This window comes from Marmota flaviventris, chromosome 2 (assembly GCF_047511675.1).
Source record: "Marmota flaviventris isolate mMarFla1 chromosome 2, mMarFla1.hap1, whole genome shotgun sequence".
Lineage (NCBI taxonomy): Eukaryota > Metazoa > Chordata > Mammalia > Rodentia > Sciuridae > Marmota > Marmota flaviventris.
The window spans coordinates 2853243-2871836 of NC_092499.1; the positions used below are offsets into that span (position 1 = coordinate 2853243).

At 48.4% G+C, this 18594-nt stretch overlaps 1 protein-coding gene across 15 annotated transcripts in view; it reads right to left on the reverse strand.

Moving 5' to 3' along the window:
* Positions 1-18594, reverse strand: part of Klc1 (kinesin light chain 1) — a 56166-nt gene that overhangs the window by 13088 nt on the left and 24484 nt on the right. For 7 of the 15 annotated variants that reach the window (XR_003584345.2, XR_003584344.2, XM_027946607.2 and 4 more), the window contains exons 3-13: positions 17801-18031; positions 15182-15260; positions 14497-14722; positions 12575-12662; positions 11899-12000; positions 9565-9738; positions 9132-9231; positions 7044-7093; positions 6901-6968; positions 5530-5638; positions 2421-2582 (exon numbers count right to left, since the gene is read on the reverse strand). Coding sequence is in view for 11 of the 15 variants with exons in the window: in XM_027946607.2 (XP_027802408.2) it covers positions 2421-2582; positions 5530-5638; positions 6901-6968; positions 7044-7093; positions 9132-9231; positions 9565-9738; positions 11899-12000; positions 12575-12662; positions 14497-14722; positions 15182-15260; positions 17801-18031 (1389 nt within the window). In the remaining 4 variants the exon portion in view is untranslated. The remainder of the gene's footprint in view (positions 1-2420; positions 2583-5529; positions 5639-6900; positions 6969-7043; positions 7094-9131; positions 9232-9564; positions 9739-11898; positions 12001-12574; positions 12663-14496; positions 14723-15181; positions 15261-17800; positions 18032-18594) is intronic. The other 8 variants (XR_011706496.1, XM_027946600.2, XM_027946610.2 and 5 more) reach the window with 3 other exon arrangements.

The following is an 18594-nucleotide window of genomic DNA, read 5'->3' on the forward strand; positions in this document are numbered from 1 at the left end:
ACCGTCTGTCTTGTCTCTGACCATGGCACCCTTTGTTCTATGCCACTTCTGAATACTGAGAAAAACTAACGTCCTGTGGAAATGGCCACTGTCACTTAAGCAAAAGGCCTTGCACTGGCTCTGAAGCTGCCACAACCCAAGAGAGTGACACATGGTTTCCCCCATGTGGCGGGTTCCGAGGTTTTGAAGAGCACTGAGGAGCTGGGTGAAGCTCAGTGTTGGGGCGCTGGCCCGGCATGTGCCAAGCCTGGGTTCCCTCCCCATCAACCCCACCCATTATCAGATACAGAAATTCTTTTTCTAAAAATTAAAAAATTTTATGCAAAATCACAATTTAAAATAAAAACTTGAAATCTGAGGTTAGAGGTGACTGGTGCAGTCTTGAAATCTGAGGTAAGAGGTGACAGGTGCACTCTTGACATCTGCCTCAACACCCAGTTTATTTGTTTTATCTCAAATGCATAATCCTGAAAAAAATATTGAGGCACACAGTGGTTGCCAGATTTTCAAATGGCCCGCTGTGTGACCTCGAGGAAGCCTTCACTTATAGCCGGCAGGAGAGACCATTTGATCGTTGGTGCAGACAGACGAACACACTGGGCTGCAGCGTGCTCAGGTCTGAACCAAGTCAACTCAGTTCCTCGTGTAACCACACCTCTCACAGCTGACAAAAGAAATGCCTGAGTGTGCACATGGCCTCCACTGCCTCTTTAAAATAATGGAAGTACAATTTGAAAATAAAATGCAAATCAAAAGCCCGGGGAGGGGAGCTCAATGCTGCAAAGAGCAGTCTGAAGGCCACAGCCATCCCAGGTCTCAAGGCCTTGGCCACTCCATAGGAAGAAGGGCACCCTGCCCCATTCAGGAACCTCTGAACTGGCGCCCTGAGGCACCACTGTCTGGAAGTCAAGTGTGCTACTTAGAAAGTAAAGCCCCAAGTCACCACACAGGTATGTCCGATGTGATAATGTATCCAAAGTGAGAAAGGAAACGGGACAAGAGACAGTGGGGGTGCTGCTGCCCAGCACGTGGCCACCTCCAGCCACATCCAGCTGGGAAGGTACCCAAGCCCCTTCCCAGGTAGACAAGAGAAGCCCCCCTTCCTTCCCCAGCACGTCCTGAAGACATGGTGGAGCCCTGGGCTGTCACAGTCTCACTGCCACAAGAGTCATATAGACATGGACCTAGAAATACTGTCTCAAGAGAAACTCCTCCAGAACTTCATACAAGAGAGTCAAACTCTGCAGGCAGGCACTGAAGACCAAGCAGGCAGGCCCCTCTTTGGAAAAGCATGCAGGCACAGAGCAGCCGAGAAGAGTACAGTACACAGCTCCAACAGGGCAGACATAGGCAGGAGGACTCCCTGTCCTCACTGCAGTTTGGGACCACTGCCCAGCTGGGCTTCAGCAGTCAAAGCAGATGCTGACTGGTTGTCTTGGCACAGAAAGATCCAAAGCAAGGAAGCTGCCAGGTTAGGACAATGGAGAGAATATTCTCCCTGAAACTCTGGCTGCTCCACTTTCCAGACTGCTCAGTTGCGATGCAAGCTCCTACCAATCTGCTACAGCTAAAAGAAAATCCTGAAGAACAAATGGATTCTTTATAAGACAGACATAAGAAGCCCCAAACTGCAGTTTAACAAAATTGCACAATGGCAGCTAATCAAACCACTGCTGCAGCTTCAAAAACTCGATGGTGCACATGGATGGCAAATCCTTGCTGACGAGGACACCAGTTCCATGTACAGAAAAGCAGCTGGGGTCACATGCTCCCTGCAACCCTGGGTAGACTGGGCAGTGGACTTCCCCAGAGCCAGCCAGTGCAGCTCTCAGGGGTCTGCTTGTTTCAGACACAAGCAGTCTCCACCTGAGAAGCTAGACAGGCAACAGTGAAGAGTGGGATCGCCAGACGCCCCAAGAGTGAAGACTTGGCAGGCAGGACTAAGGTGGTCAGTGGGAGGAGTGGCCACCCTGATGCTTTTGTCCATGAGCTGTTCTTCTCTAAAAACAAGTTCCAGCATCTCTCTGAAGATGACCTGGGTTAATTCTAACACATCCAGAGCAGCCAGCTCAGTGAAGTTGGGAGCACTGAGTTAGCAGTGAAACAGACAAGTTAGAGAAGCCAGTTAGTCGTCTGCCACAAAGACTCCTGGGGTGACACGAGACCCGAGTATGGCCAATGCTTTGAGTCGCCAGGACACTCAGTCAGCATGGAGAGCTCAGGGGTAAGCCAAGCAGCTCTCGTGGGCTCTCAAGAAGAGGCTACACTGCAAGCAAGTGGGAGCCTGGAGTATGAGCAGCAGTGAGGCTGTGGGATGCTGCAGGCACTTGATTTAGGAGAGGAAAAGGCCTAGCAAGGAGACGGAGAGGGCCGCGAGCACGCCCGCCAGCTCCGCGCAGCTGGCTGTGCGCTGTACTTACCCCGTTCCACTCTACGCTCATACTCACTTCCTCCCCTCCGTCAGGGCCACTCTCGTACTTGACCACGTCCACATTGAGACTCTCCCGGCTCCTCCGCTTCTCCATGTTCTCAGGGTCATTTAGCACTTCAGCCACTCTCTGTTTGTGAACAGTGTCAAGACCCTGTGAGCCAGGCAGGGGAAACGTGGGACCCATTAGCAGGAAGGTCTGAGCAGGGGTTTCTCTGATACTTCAAGAAAAGACCAGTTGGTAAATTATCAGGAGGAAAAAAAAAAATCAGGAAAGGGCACAGGGGAGGGCTTCCTAATGATGTGACAGGTCGGGATTACACAGTGTCCACAATGCCACAACTCAGGACTGCGGTACACTGAGTGTCCACTTCAAATTAAAAGCTGTAAAGAGGCTGGGTGTGGTGGCACACACCTGTAATCCCAGCAGCTCAGGAGGCTGAGGCAGGAAGATTGTGAATTCAAAGCCAGACTCAGCAATTTAGGGGGACTCCGTCTCAAAATACAAAATAAAAGGGGCTGGGGATGTGGCTCAGTGGTAGAGCACCCTGGATTCAATCCCTGGTACAAAAGAAAAAAAAAAAAAAGAGGCAGAAAGCTATAAACAGATACTGAGCTCTAGGTAATGATTTATACTGAAACATTCAGTAGGAAGTGTACGGATACCTACAAATTATCTGAAATGCTTCAAAAGGATGGAAGGATGGCTGAGAGAGATGGGGTCAAGTGTCTGAAACATGACACAATCCAGGTGGAGAACTAGGGTGAGCCCTATACTTCCTCAGGTGTGAGGAGTTTCACGGGATGCTAGGAGACACCTGGTGTCTCAGGTACATGCTTGAAAACTAATAAGTGTTTTTTTAAAAAACCAGGGATTGAACCCAGGAGAACTTTACCACTGAGCTCTATCCCAACCCTTTTTATTTTTTATTTTGAGACAGAGTCTCACTAAGTTGCTGAGGCTGGCCTGGAACTTGTGACCCTTCTGCCTCAACCTCCAGAGTCCTTGGTGTCATAGGTGTGTGCCCTTGTGCCTGGCTTTACTTCTGTTCTTTTTTTTTTTTTTTCCAATTGTAGATGACACAATACCTTTATTTTATTTATTCATATGTGGTACTGTAGATGGAACCCAATGACTTTCACATGCTAAGCAAGCACTCTACCACTGGGCTACAACCCCAGCCCCTACTTTTATTTTTCTTTTAGTTATTGATGAATTTTATTTTATTTATTTATATGTGGTGCTGAGAATTGAACCCAGTGCCTCACACATGCTAGGCAAACGCTCTACCACTAAGCCACAATCCCAGCCCCTCCCCCTAAATTTATTCTTTTTTTTAAGAGAGAGAGAGAGAGAGAGAGAGAGAGAGAATTTTAATATTTATTTTTTTTAGTTTTTCGGTGGACACAACATCTTTGTATGTGGTGCTGAGGATCGAACCCAGGCCGCACGCATGCCAGGCGAGCGCACTACCGTTTGAGCCACATCCCCAGCCCCTAAGTTTATTCTTGATAGAAATTTTTTTCAACCAGCCACTAACTCTCAAAAGGTATATTTTACAAGCACTTTTTCACAGCTTAGGAAGTGATGAGCAACTCAGGAGGTTGAGCCAAGAGGATCGCAAGTTGGAGGCCAAGTTGGAGGCCAAGGTGGGTAACGTGGCAAGACACTGTCTTCAAATACAAAATAGGAAGGGCTGGGGGCACAGATCAGTGGTGGTGCACTGGGCTCCAGCCCCAGTACCAAAATAAGAAAAGGGAATCACCAGCGGACGAACACGCATCCTCTCCTGTCCATGGACCCTCCTTGGTGTCTGCATGAGGCCCAGTGCACGGAGTCCCAGCAGGAGACCCCCATGGCCCCCCCTGCAGCCTGGGTCACAGTGAGCAAGTCTGGCGTCCTGCTGTGGACATTGCCCCTTCCCTGCCTTCTGTGGCTTCTTCCCTCTGAGGCACAAGCCCAGAAGAGACAGGGATTGAAGCATTCCCAGGTCCTTTCTCTGCACTGCTTCAGCCCCTAGCTCCACACTCCAAACACACCACATGTCGCCTAACCCCAGTGCCACCACCTGTCACAGGACTAATATCAACCCTGCCCCAGGCCCCACCTGGGACCCCTCCTCACACAGGGAAGCGTTCTGCACACCAGCTGCAAATGGAGAGGGCCCAGGAGGAGGAGCATGGTTAGGGCAGGGCAGGGAAGAAAGGCTTCTGCCCACACTCACAAGTATGTTGTCCTCTCTCCTCACCTGTGAGACTACTCTACAGGACACGTCACTCAGCAAAATAGTGGCTGTAAACCCACAACTATAAAAATAGCCTACAGGTATTCCAGTCAGAGAAAAAATACCTACACCTGTCCCCCAACCCTAAAAATACAAAACAGAAACTGCCACGGTCATACGTACACACATACCTCTGCATAAAAATAACTCCTTACTCCTGAACTGGTGGCTAAAAAGCACGAACAAGCATCTTTCCTGTCTCAGCACTGTTGTTTTATCCCTAGATGAGGAGCAAAGGGCTTCTTTACAGAATCCCCACTAATCAGGTAGCAAAAGGTCCAACCAAGCTATTAGCCTTCTGACAATGGCCGGCTGCCACTGGAGGACAGCCAGCCTCCACAGCAGCCATGCCACAGAGGGGGCAGTTCGAAGGGACGCCCTCCCTGGAGTCTGTGTATGGCCCAATCCGTGCAGGGCACACACAGGGGCTGCTCTCCATAGGCATCTCTAGTGTGCACAGTTAGGGGATTTCATAACAGGTTAAAAAAGAAAAAAACTATGAAGCAGTCATCTTTTTCATCTAACTCCTTTAAAAAGAGACGCAATGTATGTAACCCAGAGGTAGGCAAGTGCCAGTGACTGTCAGCTTTGTGCTATCTCCTTCAGGAACTTTCCCCACCCCAAAAGGGGCCTTTTACCACTGCAACTGCTCCACTCCTCTCCCCAGCTCTGCTTTCTGCCTCTGAGTATTTGCCTGCTCTGAATGCCTTGCTTCACCTGGACAGAACCCTACATCTGTCCTTCAGGGCTGAAGGTCTCACAGCTCACTGCCACAGCTGTCAGTACTCCATTCCTTTTGATCGCAGGATGACCCACCTGTTTACGAGACCTCATGGCAGCTTCTTCTAATGTCTCTGCAGCTTCAAATTTCCCTTGACGTCGGTAAAGTGCTCCAAGGTTTTTCAAAGTAGTTGTAACAGTTGGGCTGTAAAAAAAGGCATACAACATGCAGCACTATTAGGGAATGGCTTAGGTGGCCACCATCACAGGTAGGCAACCTAGAAAAACCCCGCAGCACTGCAGTACGGATGAGTACTGCCATATTCCAGGCCCTCGCTTCCCTTCCCGCTGCACAGCCTGCTTCTCTGTCAGTGCCCTGGGCACAGAGGGCAAGCAGGAGTCACCCACAGTCTACTGGCAGGGGACGCCGCAACTTTCTGAAGAGCACTCCCAGCCCAAATAGGCCTGCTGCCAACGCCGTCAGACCCTGCTGCTTCCAGCAAAGCTCACACCAGGCAGACGCTGAAGCCATCCAGGGCCTGGCTGCTGGTGGGCCCCTGGCCACCACAGAGGCATGTAGCTGGCCTACTCAGGGGTCAGCACATGCCCCTGGAAACAGAGCTCAGCCTGTGCTGGGCAGGATTGAGGGCAAGTTGTCATGTTGCAGTCATAACCTCCTGTCTCATCAGAGGCTCATCAGCTAATGACAGGTGTGAGTTAAAGAAGCAAGAGGAGACTGCAGACAAGTTGGACTCCTAACAGGAAGGTCTATTATGTCAGCAAACCCCGCAGCATTGCAGTACCGATGAGTACTGTGAGAGCTGTTTTCCCTCATCAATGTTGGGCCTTTCCAGTACACTCCCATATCTGTAAGACCAGTGCTCACGGGGTAGGAAGAAGAGATGTGCTTGTCATGTACTGTCTATTTTCCTGAAATAGACAAGAGGGGAGTCGAGTCTTCGAGAAGGAGGAAGTTGAGACAGGGAGATAGAAGCAGACGAGGGGCACTGCTCTGATGGGCCATGGCAGCCCTGCTGCATGTGAGTGCAGGGGACCACAGGCTTGGGAGACTCACCCCCAGAGCCACAAGGGCAAAGCGGGCGTGTATCAGCATGCCCCGAGCAGCTGGGGAAGGCTTTCCAAGTGCTGGCCTTCTGAGATCTGCTGCACATCCGCCCTGGGAGCTGCAAGGCTGCCTCAGTGCTGTTCTCCTCATTTAAGTCCCACACTTCCTTCCACTGGGTGGCTTTCCTCGACAGAGCGGCAGTGGGCAGACCCACTCTTCCATAGTGGGCTGTGTGCATACAAATAATCCACTAGCAGAGATGGTGGGATTTCATGAATGGAACTGGGGGAAATCTGGGACTACCCAACACTGGGGACATCCCCACATCTGACCTTCCCAAGCTGCTCCTACAGCCCTGCAGCACCTCTCTGTAGTGCAGGTCTTTGGCTGACCAGACCCACCTGTCAACTTTGCAGGCTTTGTACCAGCCTCCGTACTCTCCAAAAGACGACCCGTCCTTCTGCTTTCCCTAAACCGTAACAGAGAGTTAACATGAAGGCTGTGAGGGCCGAGCACCCACACCCCTCCGCTCAACCAGCCTTACTTTGCACTCTTCCCTTTCCTCAGCGTGCATCCAGATGGGCTTGTTTTCATCTGGGGAAGAATAACAACATTCGGTAAGCCGCAGAGCAAGAGCCCAGTGAGCAGAAATTGTTAGGTCTCAGTGACTGCAAGGTTTGTGGACAAAGCTTCTTCAGTATTACTCCTTACAACTTGGACAGATCAAGTTCATGCTGGAGGAGATGCAGAAGCATTCCAGGCAAGTGCCTGGCCAAACAACCCAACAGATGCAGGCTCACGTCATAATGGAAGCACTCAGAAGTTGAGCACCTCACATTAAACCTAAGTCTGCGAAAAAGTAGAAGAATTTGGGAGCAAAAGCAGAAAAGATATAAATCAATATTCCTTTGAAGTCCCAACTGCTCAGAACATGAATACCTCCCACTAGACAATGAACCCACGCCACAAAAGAAAAAAGAATCTTAAAAATGAGGCTTATGAAAAGGCCTTTCTGTCCTGTGTTTTAGGATTTGCATGGAGAATAAACTCGGTAAAGAAAACTGCTTTAAACTTGAGCCCGACTAACTAAACTGCCCATTACTACCCTGAGCAGCAGCAGACAGCAAATCCAAGAAATCACTTAACTCCAGGGGAACTTTTGAAAAGGAGCATCAGGAGAGATGACCTGGCACCTCTGTGGCTGGTAAGTCAGAATGCTCCCTGTGAACTGTGACACTCCAAGCAAGCGGGACAGTCAGCCCTGCCACATGGCTACACCAGACCTCCTGGCCTGGCAAATCCAGGGCCTACTGCAGCCTTGGCAGCAGACTGACCACTCCACTCACTAGCAGAGAAACAAAGTACGTTTTTTGTGGGTTTTTTTTCCTTCTTTTTTTTTGGGGCGGGGGGTGGGGGTAACTGGGGATTGAACTCAGGAGTACTCAACCACTGAGCCAAATTTCCAGCCCTATTTTGTATTTTATTTAGAGACAGTCTCACTGAGTTTTGCTGAGGCTGGTTTTGAACTCTTGATCCTCCTGCCTCAACCACCGGAGCCTCTGGGATTACAGGCCTGCACCATGGCACTTGGCTACAAAGTACATTCTTGAAAAATGTTTCCAAAGTGGTTTCTAGAAAATCTGTAAAAGGAAAAAGTAACAGGCTTCTGGCAGCTGTCTCACACAGCTTTGATGAAGCACAGACACATGCTGCTGATGCCCCTAGAGCAGCGCTCAGGCCCACACTCCAGCACCATCAGTCCACGTCTCACTGTGGCCAAGAGGCAGGTTACACTCACAAGTCTCACACAAGACACCAGTAGAGCTGGGGAACTGCTGGGGAAGCCCAAGTTACACCATGGAATGACCAGTTCCAGATGTGACACAGAGACCCAGGAAATGGCAGAACCACCTGTTTCCATGCCATGAAGAAGGAAAATACTGAAATTCTTTTTCTAGGATGCAACACCTTTATATAAAAAGTGCCTTAGCAGTCAAAAAAAACACTCCATGTGCATCAATGACCCACATTCTGCGGTTCCTGCATGCCATACCACCAACTGGCCCTATCCAACACCCAATGAGGGAAAACTAACACAATTATTTAACTGAGCAGTTTAAATTCAGTAAAATATTTAATCCACAACTGTGTCTTAAGCACTTGCAATATTTGACGGAATCTAAAGGGGATATGGCCTGGCTCTTTGAGACAGACAAATGGCAGGTTACATTGCCAACAGGCTGGGCTGCTGGGGTCACAGAAGTGCCCTAGGCAGAGTGGAGTCTGCAGCAAGGTGCTCTAAGCTAGTATGTACAGGCTGTGGATAAAGAAAGCAGACTTGAGCAGCAGCAAGGGAAGACTTAAGAAGTAGGGGCCCTAAGTTCCTCAGCAAGGAAGGTCTTCTCAGAGCTACCAAGGAAACCCAGCAAAGCACACGCAGGGCTCTCACCACACTTACTGAGCAATGGACACTTGAACAAGCAAACAGGTGAATGGACACTTGATTGACCCATGCTCTCTTCTCATTTAGAAAACCATGAAATTCAAAGCAACTTCTATCTAGAAAACACTGTGAGAACTGGGTATTGCATAGTTGGAAATCACACTTTTTAATACATGAAAGCTTTCTTACCATCCACAGAACCAAACTCCCGCTCATGTGCTCGAGTGAGAATCTCTTTGTACAATGTTTCTGCTTGCTTGAACTTTCCTTGTTTCAGGTAGCAGGATGCCTTAAAATAAAATATTTAGTGTCTTTCACATGTAAATAAAACAAACATTTTCATCTACAGGTGAAATAACAAAACATTTGTATTGTTTTATTTTCAGTTCTGGGATTGAACCAAGGTCTCTGAGCATGCTAAGCAAGAATTCCACCACTGAGGTATACCCCAGCCCATTTTTTTTTTCTTTTCTTTGTTTTTAATTTTAATTTATTCTTATTTTGAGACAGGGTTTTGCTAAATTCCCCAGGCTGGCCTTGAATTTGCAATCCTCTTGCCTCAGCCTCCAAGCAGCTGGGATTACAGGTGTGCAGAACATGCCCAACCACATCTGTAACATACCAGGTTGTTTTTCGTCTTGGCCACATTGGGGTCGTCGGGTCCCAATTTTGTCTGGTAGATCTCCAGGGCTCTCTGGTAATAATATTCTACTTCTTCATATTTGCCCTGGTTCTGGCACAGTAAGGCCAGGTTATTTAACTGCTTAGCAACATCAGGGTGATCCTTTCCTAGAACCTGGGAATAGAGAATGGTAAAATGGAAACATTAGCCGTGTCACCACCCTCCTGTAGGAAGGATCCTTCTACATCATAAACATGGCTGAGTTCCACATCCAGACTTAAAAATCCTTAAATGGCTCCCATGCCACAAAACAAAAATAACCAGAGGGCAGGAAGGACTGTGCTGATTTTCCTTGGCTGCTTTTAAGTGCTCACTTCCTGTGACAAGCCTCCCGCAGGCAAATTACTGCCCACTACACTGTGAAAACAGAGAGCTGGGATTCACAAAGGCTTGCTTTACCTGAGCCCAAATGCTCTCCCAGCTGCTTGGCCCTCTTCTCTAGCCTCCCTGCTCCCATGACTCATCCTACAGGGCCCTCTTCAGCCCCGGAGAGGAGACCCCACATCCAAGGCCAGGGAGCCTTCGCCCCATCCCCACTGCCTCGGGAGCACATCTCCTGGCTGTTCTCTTCTCTCTGGGGAGTCTCATGACCCAAAACCCTCTCCTCATCCTTTACTGCCAGACCCACCCAGGAAGACACAGCCCACCACACCCTCCACCCTGTCCATCAATCCTGTCACAGGACCCTGGCTAGAGAGGTGCCAGGTGCAGAAGAGTGAAGACATGCCCTGAGGCTCCCTGAACCTTGACAGCATAGTCCTCAGCTCTGTGCCTCTCGCACACAGTCCCCAGACAGCACACAACCCTGCACCCTTCACACCCCCACTTCTCCCTGCTCAGGAAACTGAACTCAGCTATCCAAAATGCAGTTCAAACACTGACCTCCTCTGGAAAGCCATGCCCGGTGCCCAGCCATGCCCTAAGCCTGCCCACTCCTCTCCCACTGCTTGATCTACAGAAGATGGGCCCCTGGACCCCAGGTCTGACTAGTGGACGGTGCAACGAGGCAGGGACTCTAACCAAGCAAGGGGCTCTGAATAAACTGAAGAGTAAATATCTGAATAAACTTGGAAGATCTTTTATTTCTTCTTTGAGACAGGGTCTCACTGTGTTGTCCAGAGCCTCCCATCTTAGCCTCCTGTGCAGCTGAGACTATGGGTGTGCACTGCCACACCCAGCTCAACTGGCAGATGATCGTATAGAGCTCATGATCCTTGCTACCTTTGTGTGCTCTGATCTGGACCTCAGCCGACTCAACTGTCCCATTTTCTTTTATAAGGTATCACGTGATGACAGCACGACAAATATTACCTACACAACCAAGCCACGAGCTCCCTTTCACTTTCTCCCCAAAGTCCTTGCCATGACTCAAAATTAAGTGATTAATCTCTCAGCATGACTGATAAACAATCAAAAAAATGCCAAGTTAAGCTATTACTCTTAGGCACCCAGGACAGGCCTGGCACCAGGTTCCACGGCATCTGGACGCACTCATACAGTGCTGCAGAGACCACCACAGTAGTTTCTAGTTTTAGTTTCTATTTGTTTGTTTGTTTTTGGTTTCGGGGTTTTTTTTATGTGTGTGTCGTGGTGGAGACTGAAGCCAGGGGCATGCTACCACTGAGCTACACTGCCAGTCCTTTTTAAGGACTTGCCCAGGACGGACTCAAACTTGAAAACCTCCTGCCTCAGCCTCCTGAGTTGCTGGGATTACAGTGTGCAGCATCACACCCAGCACAGTTCAATAGCGAGCACCATGAACTGGAGCAGCCACTAATACATACCCATGGCACCCGGCCTAGAGCTCCAAGTTAGTCCTCAGTCCTAACATAAGGAAGAACATGGAGTGAACTTACTGAGAAGCACAAACACTGTTCAGTGCAGCTCAGGAGCCCCTTGTCTCTGGGCCACTTGGGACTGTGCCATCCTGAACACTCCCCTAAATGGGCCTCACACTCTGACTGGGCCAACTAGGCTCTGTTGGGAAGCTATCTTTTTATTTTTTTTCAGAGGGGGACTCACTACATTGCCCAGGCAGGTCTTGAAATCCTGGGTTCAAGGGCTCCTCCTGCCCCAGCCTCCCAAGTGTTGGACTATAGAGTAAATATCTGAACCACCATGCCCAGCTTATCAACCTTTATAAATGAGTTATTTTCAGTAAATGATCAGCAATGACCCATCACAGTGCTCATTTCTCAAAATTTAAAACAAAAATCTTTTCAAAACACAAAAAAACTGAATCTCAGAGAACACGAGTTCTTCATTGTTCCGCACCTTTTCTCTGATCTCCAGGGCCCTCTTACACAATGGCTCGGCCTCTTTGTACTTCCCTCGTTTACCATACAGGACAGCGAGGTTATTCAGGGTCGCAGCCACCTGCCATCATAGGAGGACACAAGGACCGTAGGTAAGAGACGTCAGGAGCAACAGCCACACACCCAGCAGACCCGGGCATGCTCCACACCGCAGCAAAGCACTCATCACTGATGGGAATGTGATTTCAGGACCACAGAACAGTGATTTGCTCACACCACTCACAACACACAGCACAGCAGAACACAGTTCTAAGATTAAATAAATCAACATCAACTTAACCTTAATTTTTTTTTTTAATTTCTCCAAAAGCCACAAAGAGATCTCTGCAAATCTGACCAGATTTTAATAAAAAAACACACAGATTCTTGAGAAACAAATCTAGAAGAGGACATGCAATTTGATTTAGGGTCAGAGAGTATGTCTGGTGAGCCAGGTGAGGGGTAGTGATCCACAAATCAGGAGTGACTGGTACGTGAGCACCAGAGCTTGCCTGCTGCCAGGCAGAGCCCTACCTGTGCACCGGGGAAGCGGCTCTCAGCCCTCGCTGTTGAGTGTGACACTGGGTGAGCCGGACAAAAATCACACTGGGCAAAAAAAAAAGTGTAAAAATATCAAAAGAACCAGATATACAAACCGCAGGGTGATCCTTGCCCAGCGTCTTCTCACGGATGGCCAAGGCATCATTCAGCAGATTCGCTGCATCTTTGTATTTGTTCTGATCCCTGAATCAAAAACACATCATAAGTGTCCCGGTGTGGGTTACTAAACCCACCCAACTACCTACCCACCCACCTACCTACCAACATCCTTACCCACCTATCTACCCATCCACGCACCTACCTACCTACCTAATGGTGCTGGCACTAGACCCAGGGCCTGGTGCATGCCACACATGTACATGTTCCAACACTGAGCTACAGCCAGTCTCCTAACTCCTTTTAAATGTAATTTTGGAACTATAGAAATTAAAGTTAAGCTCCAAATATGTAATTCAATATATAGAAAAATATATATGTATATGTGTATGTATGTGTGTGTGTGTGCAGGTGTGTGTGTGTGTATAAATACATAGATGGATATGTATATGTGTATGTGTATATATGTATGTGTGTTTTGTTGTTGTTGCTGTGACAATCTAGTTGTGACAGAAAAAGAGAAACGTTCATGCACTGGGGCAAGGTAAGCTCTGGGTCACACCTGACCAGTTTCTGAACTTGGCCTCTCCTCTAGACCATGGAAAGAACACTGCTACCTTGCACTACTGTGCTACGTGGGCCAGCAGCCCCACACAGAATACCGGAGGCAGTCTAAAAAGGGTGGAGCCCACATTTGGAATGAGTAGGAATGGACTTCAACATCCAAGCCAGGCCAGCCAGCAGCATCAACACAGCTGGAGCTTGCTTGTCCAAAGGCCAGACCCACCCAGACACACCTGGCCAGGAGCTTTAGGAGCAGGGCCCAGCACAGTGGGACTTGAAGAGCCCACCAGAAATTCAGATGCAAAATGAAAACAAAGGCAGAACTATAAGCATTAAAATCCTAAGAGAAGAAATGGGCAAGTCACACAGAAATTCACAGGAGAATACGCATGACTCAAAGAAATACCAATTAAAACAAAAAGATAGTCAACTAACACCACCCAGATAGGAGATACTGCAGCAGGAGGACAAACAGCACTGTCCCCTGAAAAGTAGTTCAGCAGTATGATTTACACGCTGGCCCATCTTAGGAATTCACTCTAAAAGCACAGGGGCATCCCAATGCAATCCCAGCTACTCAGGGAGGCAAAAAACAGGGGGATCATATATTCAAGGCCAAGCTGGGAAGTTTGGTGAGACCTGTCTCAAAATAAAAATTAAAAAAGGGCTGGGATTGGGCTGGGGCTGTAGCTCAGTGGTAGAGCGCTTGCCTTGCAGGTGTGAGTCCCTGGATTCGATCCTCAACACCACAAAAAAATAAATGAACAAATAAAAATATTGTGTCCATCTACAATTAAAAGAAATATTAAAAAAAAAAAAAAAAAGAACTGGGGTGTGGCACAGGGGTAGAATGTTTGCCCAGCACGCACCATGCACCAGTCCCTGGGTTCCATCCTCAGCACCACCAAAAAAAAAAAAAACCAAGGCTGACCCAGGTGGATAGATACTGGCAATGCCTACTCCAGCTTAGTAAAACCCTTGCCACAGAGTTCGCTAAAATATTTTGTATATAACCCCTGGCTATTTGAAGAGAAGCAGATGATAAGATTGGAAAGTAGCTCACACAAATTTATAAAACATATTTTAAGGGGCAAGCTGATTAAAAAGTTATCTCCAGATAGGCAGGGAGGCACATGTCTATAATCCCTGCAGCTTGGGAGGCTAAGGCAGGAGGATCACAAGTTTGAGATCAGCCTCAGCAACTTAGTGAGGCCCTAAGCAACTTAGACCTTGTCTCAAAATGAAAAATAGAAAGGGCTAGGGATGTGACTCAGTGGTTAAATGCCTCTGGGTTCAATCCCCAGTACCAAAAAAGTCATCTCCAGGTACAATTCAGCATAGAAACCTAAGGACTAGCCTGTACACCAGGGCCAGGATGTTGAGCATGGTGGCCACATCAGGGTGGTCATGGCCTGAAGTCTTCTCCAGATCCTCCAGGGCCTGTTTGCAGAGCGGCACAGCCACCTCGTAGCGCCCCTGAGAGGCATACTGGATCACCAGGTTGTGGAGTGTGCGTAGCCGCGCCGGGATCTCGTAGCCTCCCTGCTGGGCAGCAGCGGCAGCACTGCTATGCTGCTGCTGGACTGCACAGAGAAAGCACAGTTCAGAGGGCTGGCAGGACAGCTACACAGAAGGCAGTTAGTTTGACATTTTTCCACTACCTCTGATTCAAGTTAGCTCTATGCCAATTCAACCTACAAATATCCCCTGGGCAAGATGGGAAAAAACCTCAGCCTGACAGGGACAGTGCCCTGTCTGCTGCTAATTGCATCAGACTTCCTGGCTGTAAAAGTGATAGGAAGAAGTAACTCCAACCTCTTCTACCTGCAAGGACCCGCAGGCCACACCTGCGCCATGAGTGTACATTTGGTTCTTAGGGTCCAGCCTACGCACCACCATAGCCCCAAACACCTTTAGGGGACAAAGACAATCGTGTGTGCTGAGGCTTTTGTGCCACGGCTCCCACTGACTGTCAGGAACATCCTCAGAGAAAAAGTGGACTCCAGTAGACTGCATGATGAACCACACTACTCGCCACTCACTTCCTTGGCCTGGCTCGTCCTCGTCATTTGGGAAGAGATCATCCAGGGGCTCTTTGGCAGAATCAGTGTCCTTGTCCTCCTACAAAAGAGACCCAAAGCATCTCTTATTCTATAGCAGTACACATCCTGCCTGAAAATCTATAACATAAAATTCATTTAACTAAAAATCTTAGGAAAGATTGGCAGTGTTTAAGCTCTCATAGAGTCACCAGCCATGTGGCTCACCTATCAGTTCAACAGAATAATAATGAAGTGCTCACAAGAGTAGACACCAGAACACTTAAATACAGGCTAGGGTTTGATAAGACAGACAGCTACACTTCTCTGCCTCCAATTCTTCACCTATGCTCTAAGAAGGCTCCAGCAAAACAGAGCAAGTCTTACTTGAAATAAAATCTTATTTGCAAACAGACTACTATGGAGCACCTCTGATCGCCACAGCTTGAACTCTCTGTTTTTACCCACCACTGCTCCACTGCAAGAGCCCAGAGAGCAGGTGGGAGCTATCGGTCTCTGCTCTATGATTCCACCTCCCCACAGACCGTTGGTAGTGCATCCTGGATGAGGGAACAGACAGCGGCTGGCCCAGGTAAGGTGTTAGCAGTCATGGGGCAGCAGACACTGCTGCTGGGAGGTGAAACCTGGTAAATTCACGTCTTTTAGAGTGTACCTCTAGGAGTAGAGAATCCAAACATGACACAGACCCAAACTGGCTAAAGTGGCTGGGCCGCACTAAGACACCAAGGTCACTAGAGACAAAAAATGACTGAGGGCTGCTGCAAATGAAAGAGGGCTAAAAAGTGGGGACAACAGTGTGCAACACACAGTCCCAAACTGGATCCAGGATGCAGTGACAATACGACGGGAAGGACACTGCTGAGACAATTAGCAGAGAGGAATCCAGGCTGCAGAGGAGAAAAAGTGCCCAGTCATGTTAGAGTGCCTGAACCAGCCCTGGCCCCGGGCTTCTACGGGAGAACAGCCTCACTAGGGAACTGCACCCAGAAGCAGCAGGGGGCAGCGCATGATGTGCCTGCCTCCTACTCCAAAGGTTAGCTCATGAGAGTCAGCTCTAAACATGTCTTCTCCAAGTCTGAATTTTTTTCAAAATAAAGAGCTTAAAGTCTTTGAGAAGCCCCCTTTCTCAACACTCTTCAGTGTTGCAGGTAAATCACTGGCTGACACCATAAAGTCTTATTCCCATAGCAGTCTAAATCAAAACATCTGATTCCCCACTTGACCTAGGAGACCTAAGGGGGACAGAGTAAGTCTAACAAATCAGAATGATATCACCTCAACTATTTTCCCTGGGGACTAGAGCTAGATGAGCCAAAGTGTGAGGCTCATGATACAACGCGTGTCCTCATGAGAAGAGGACCCAGTGAGTTGGTTTATATGTATTCTTTCCACCCCACCATGCAAGGGCAAGCAAGAAGGTAACTGCGAGCCAGGAAGACAGCCCTGACCAGAACAACACTGCTGACACCCTGATCTCAGATTCCCACCTCCTGTGGTATTTTGTCATGGTGACCCAAGTAGAAGGCAAGTGCACGTTTGCTGGTGTTCCACACAAGGATGCTCCAGGGGTCTTAGGACAAGGGTTCCAACTAGGGACACCAATGTGGAATTCACTGTACACTGATCATGCATGAGACTATGTCTGGCACCCAGAGAGGCATAAAATAAAATTCAGTTCCAAATACTCTGTAAAGTCCTAGAGGTGGGATCCTGGAACAGAGAGGGTCCACTACTGGAAGGACTGACAACATTCCAATAAAGTCTACAGTTTAGTCAAAAGTAGCATATCAATGTTAACTTCTTGGTTTTGAAAAACGAATGCTGGGGCTGGAGCTGCAGCTCAGTGATAAAGCGCTTGCCTCACATGTATGAGGCACTGGATTCGATCCTCAGCACCACATAAAAATAAATAAAGCTATTGTATATTCGTCTACAACTAGATAAATATTTAAAAAAAAAAGAAAAAGAAAAACATATGCTGATGTAAAATGTCAAGGTTGGAGAGAACTAAGTAAAGGGGATTGGGGAATTCTCTTCACTGTCTTTTCAACTTTTCTCCCAATCTAACATATTATTCCAAAATAAAAAAGAAGCTAACTAAATCAGAAATAAATGGTGGAAGAAAAATAATTGAGAGTCGGATGAATACTCAGAGAGAGCCAACATAAAAAGAAACAACAAGACCCCTGAGGCACGCTGACATTCCAGGAAGGGAAAGGTGAGCTGGCTAGGGAGGCCTAGGAGGCACAAGAGAGGCAGCAGGAAGACCTGGCAGTGTCCTAGGCGGGCATCAAGGATGAGGTCAAAGACGAGGTCAAGGACAAGCCCAGAGTTGGACTTCAGATGGTGGTACTGGCCCTGCTGACCCAGCAGCCAATGGGTATGGAAGCCAGCCCATGAGGGCAGGGAATGTCAGGAGCAGTGTAGCAGAACTTGGTGATGCGAGGCCTGGTATTTACAAAACGTCCTTTACACCTTCTGATCACTGCTCTAAAACACAAGAAAGACACGATAGGATGTCTACCCCTTGCTGAGCCTCCATTCGCAGCCCCCAGCTGTAGTGCACATCAGCACCATCTCAGGACAGAGCCACTCACTCACCGAGGGGGAAATGTCATCGTCATACTTTTTGAGCTGGTTCATAAATTCCAGGTGTTTCTTTTCTTCCTCCAGCTGAGCCACGGACTGCTCACTCTTCTGTAACTTCTGTTGTGTGTTGGCCAGCTCATCCCGCAGCCACTGATTCTCCTGGCACAGGCGACGAACCTGCGCGCGTAGTTTCTGTTTCTCTGACTCAACAGCATTTAGGTGATTTGACAAGGCCATCATAACCTGGACAGAAGAAATACTATTGGACAATAGCCAACAAGAGCCCCTCCTATCCACTTGAGCACCTGAGAGCAGCTCTAACTGACACCTGCAGGTATTTCCTTCAATTCACATGCAATTCAGCCACAGACAACACTCGGGGTCTATGGAAAGTTATCACGTGCTCACATTTACAAAATACACCAATTCTTTTTACATGAGAGCACCTCAAGGTGATTATCAATAGGTACACATTTACTCTCTTGACACAGCTGCAATCTACCTCCACATGGGCACTTTCCACATGAAAGCGGGTGTCCCAAGCACAGGTAAGTGAGGGGCTGGTGGTAGAATCAGGAAGGGGGGCATTAGACCTCCTTCCACATATGGGAGGAGTTTCTAGCCACCACAGAGCATCAGAAGGCACCAGCATGTTCACTAGCTTATGTTTGCTGCACAATCTGCTGGCTGCTCCAGATCTCTGCCAGCTGTGTACTCACTGGCACCTGGGGGCAGACCTACCTAAAGCTGTTCTGAGCAAGCTGCAAGGAACATAAAGGCAAAAAAGGGGTGAGGAGCCAGGCACA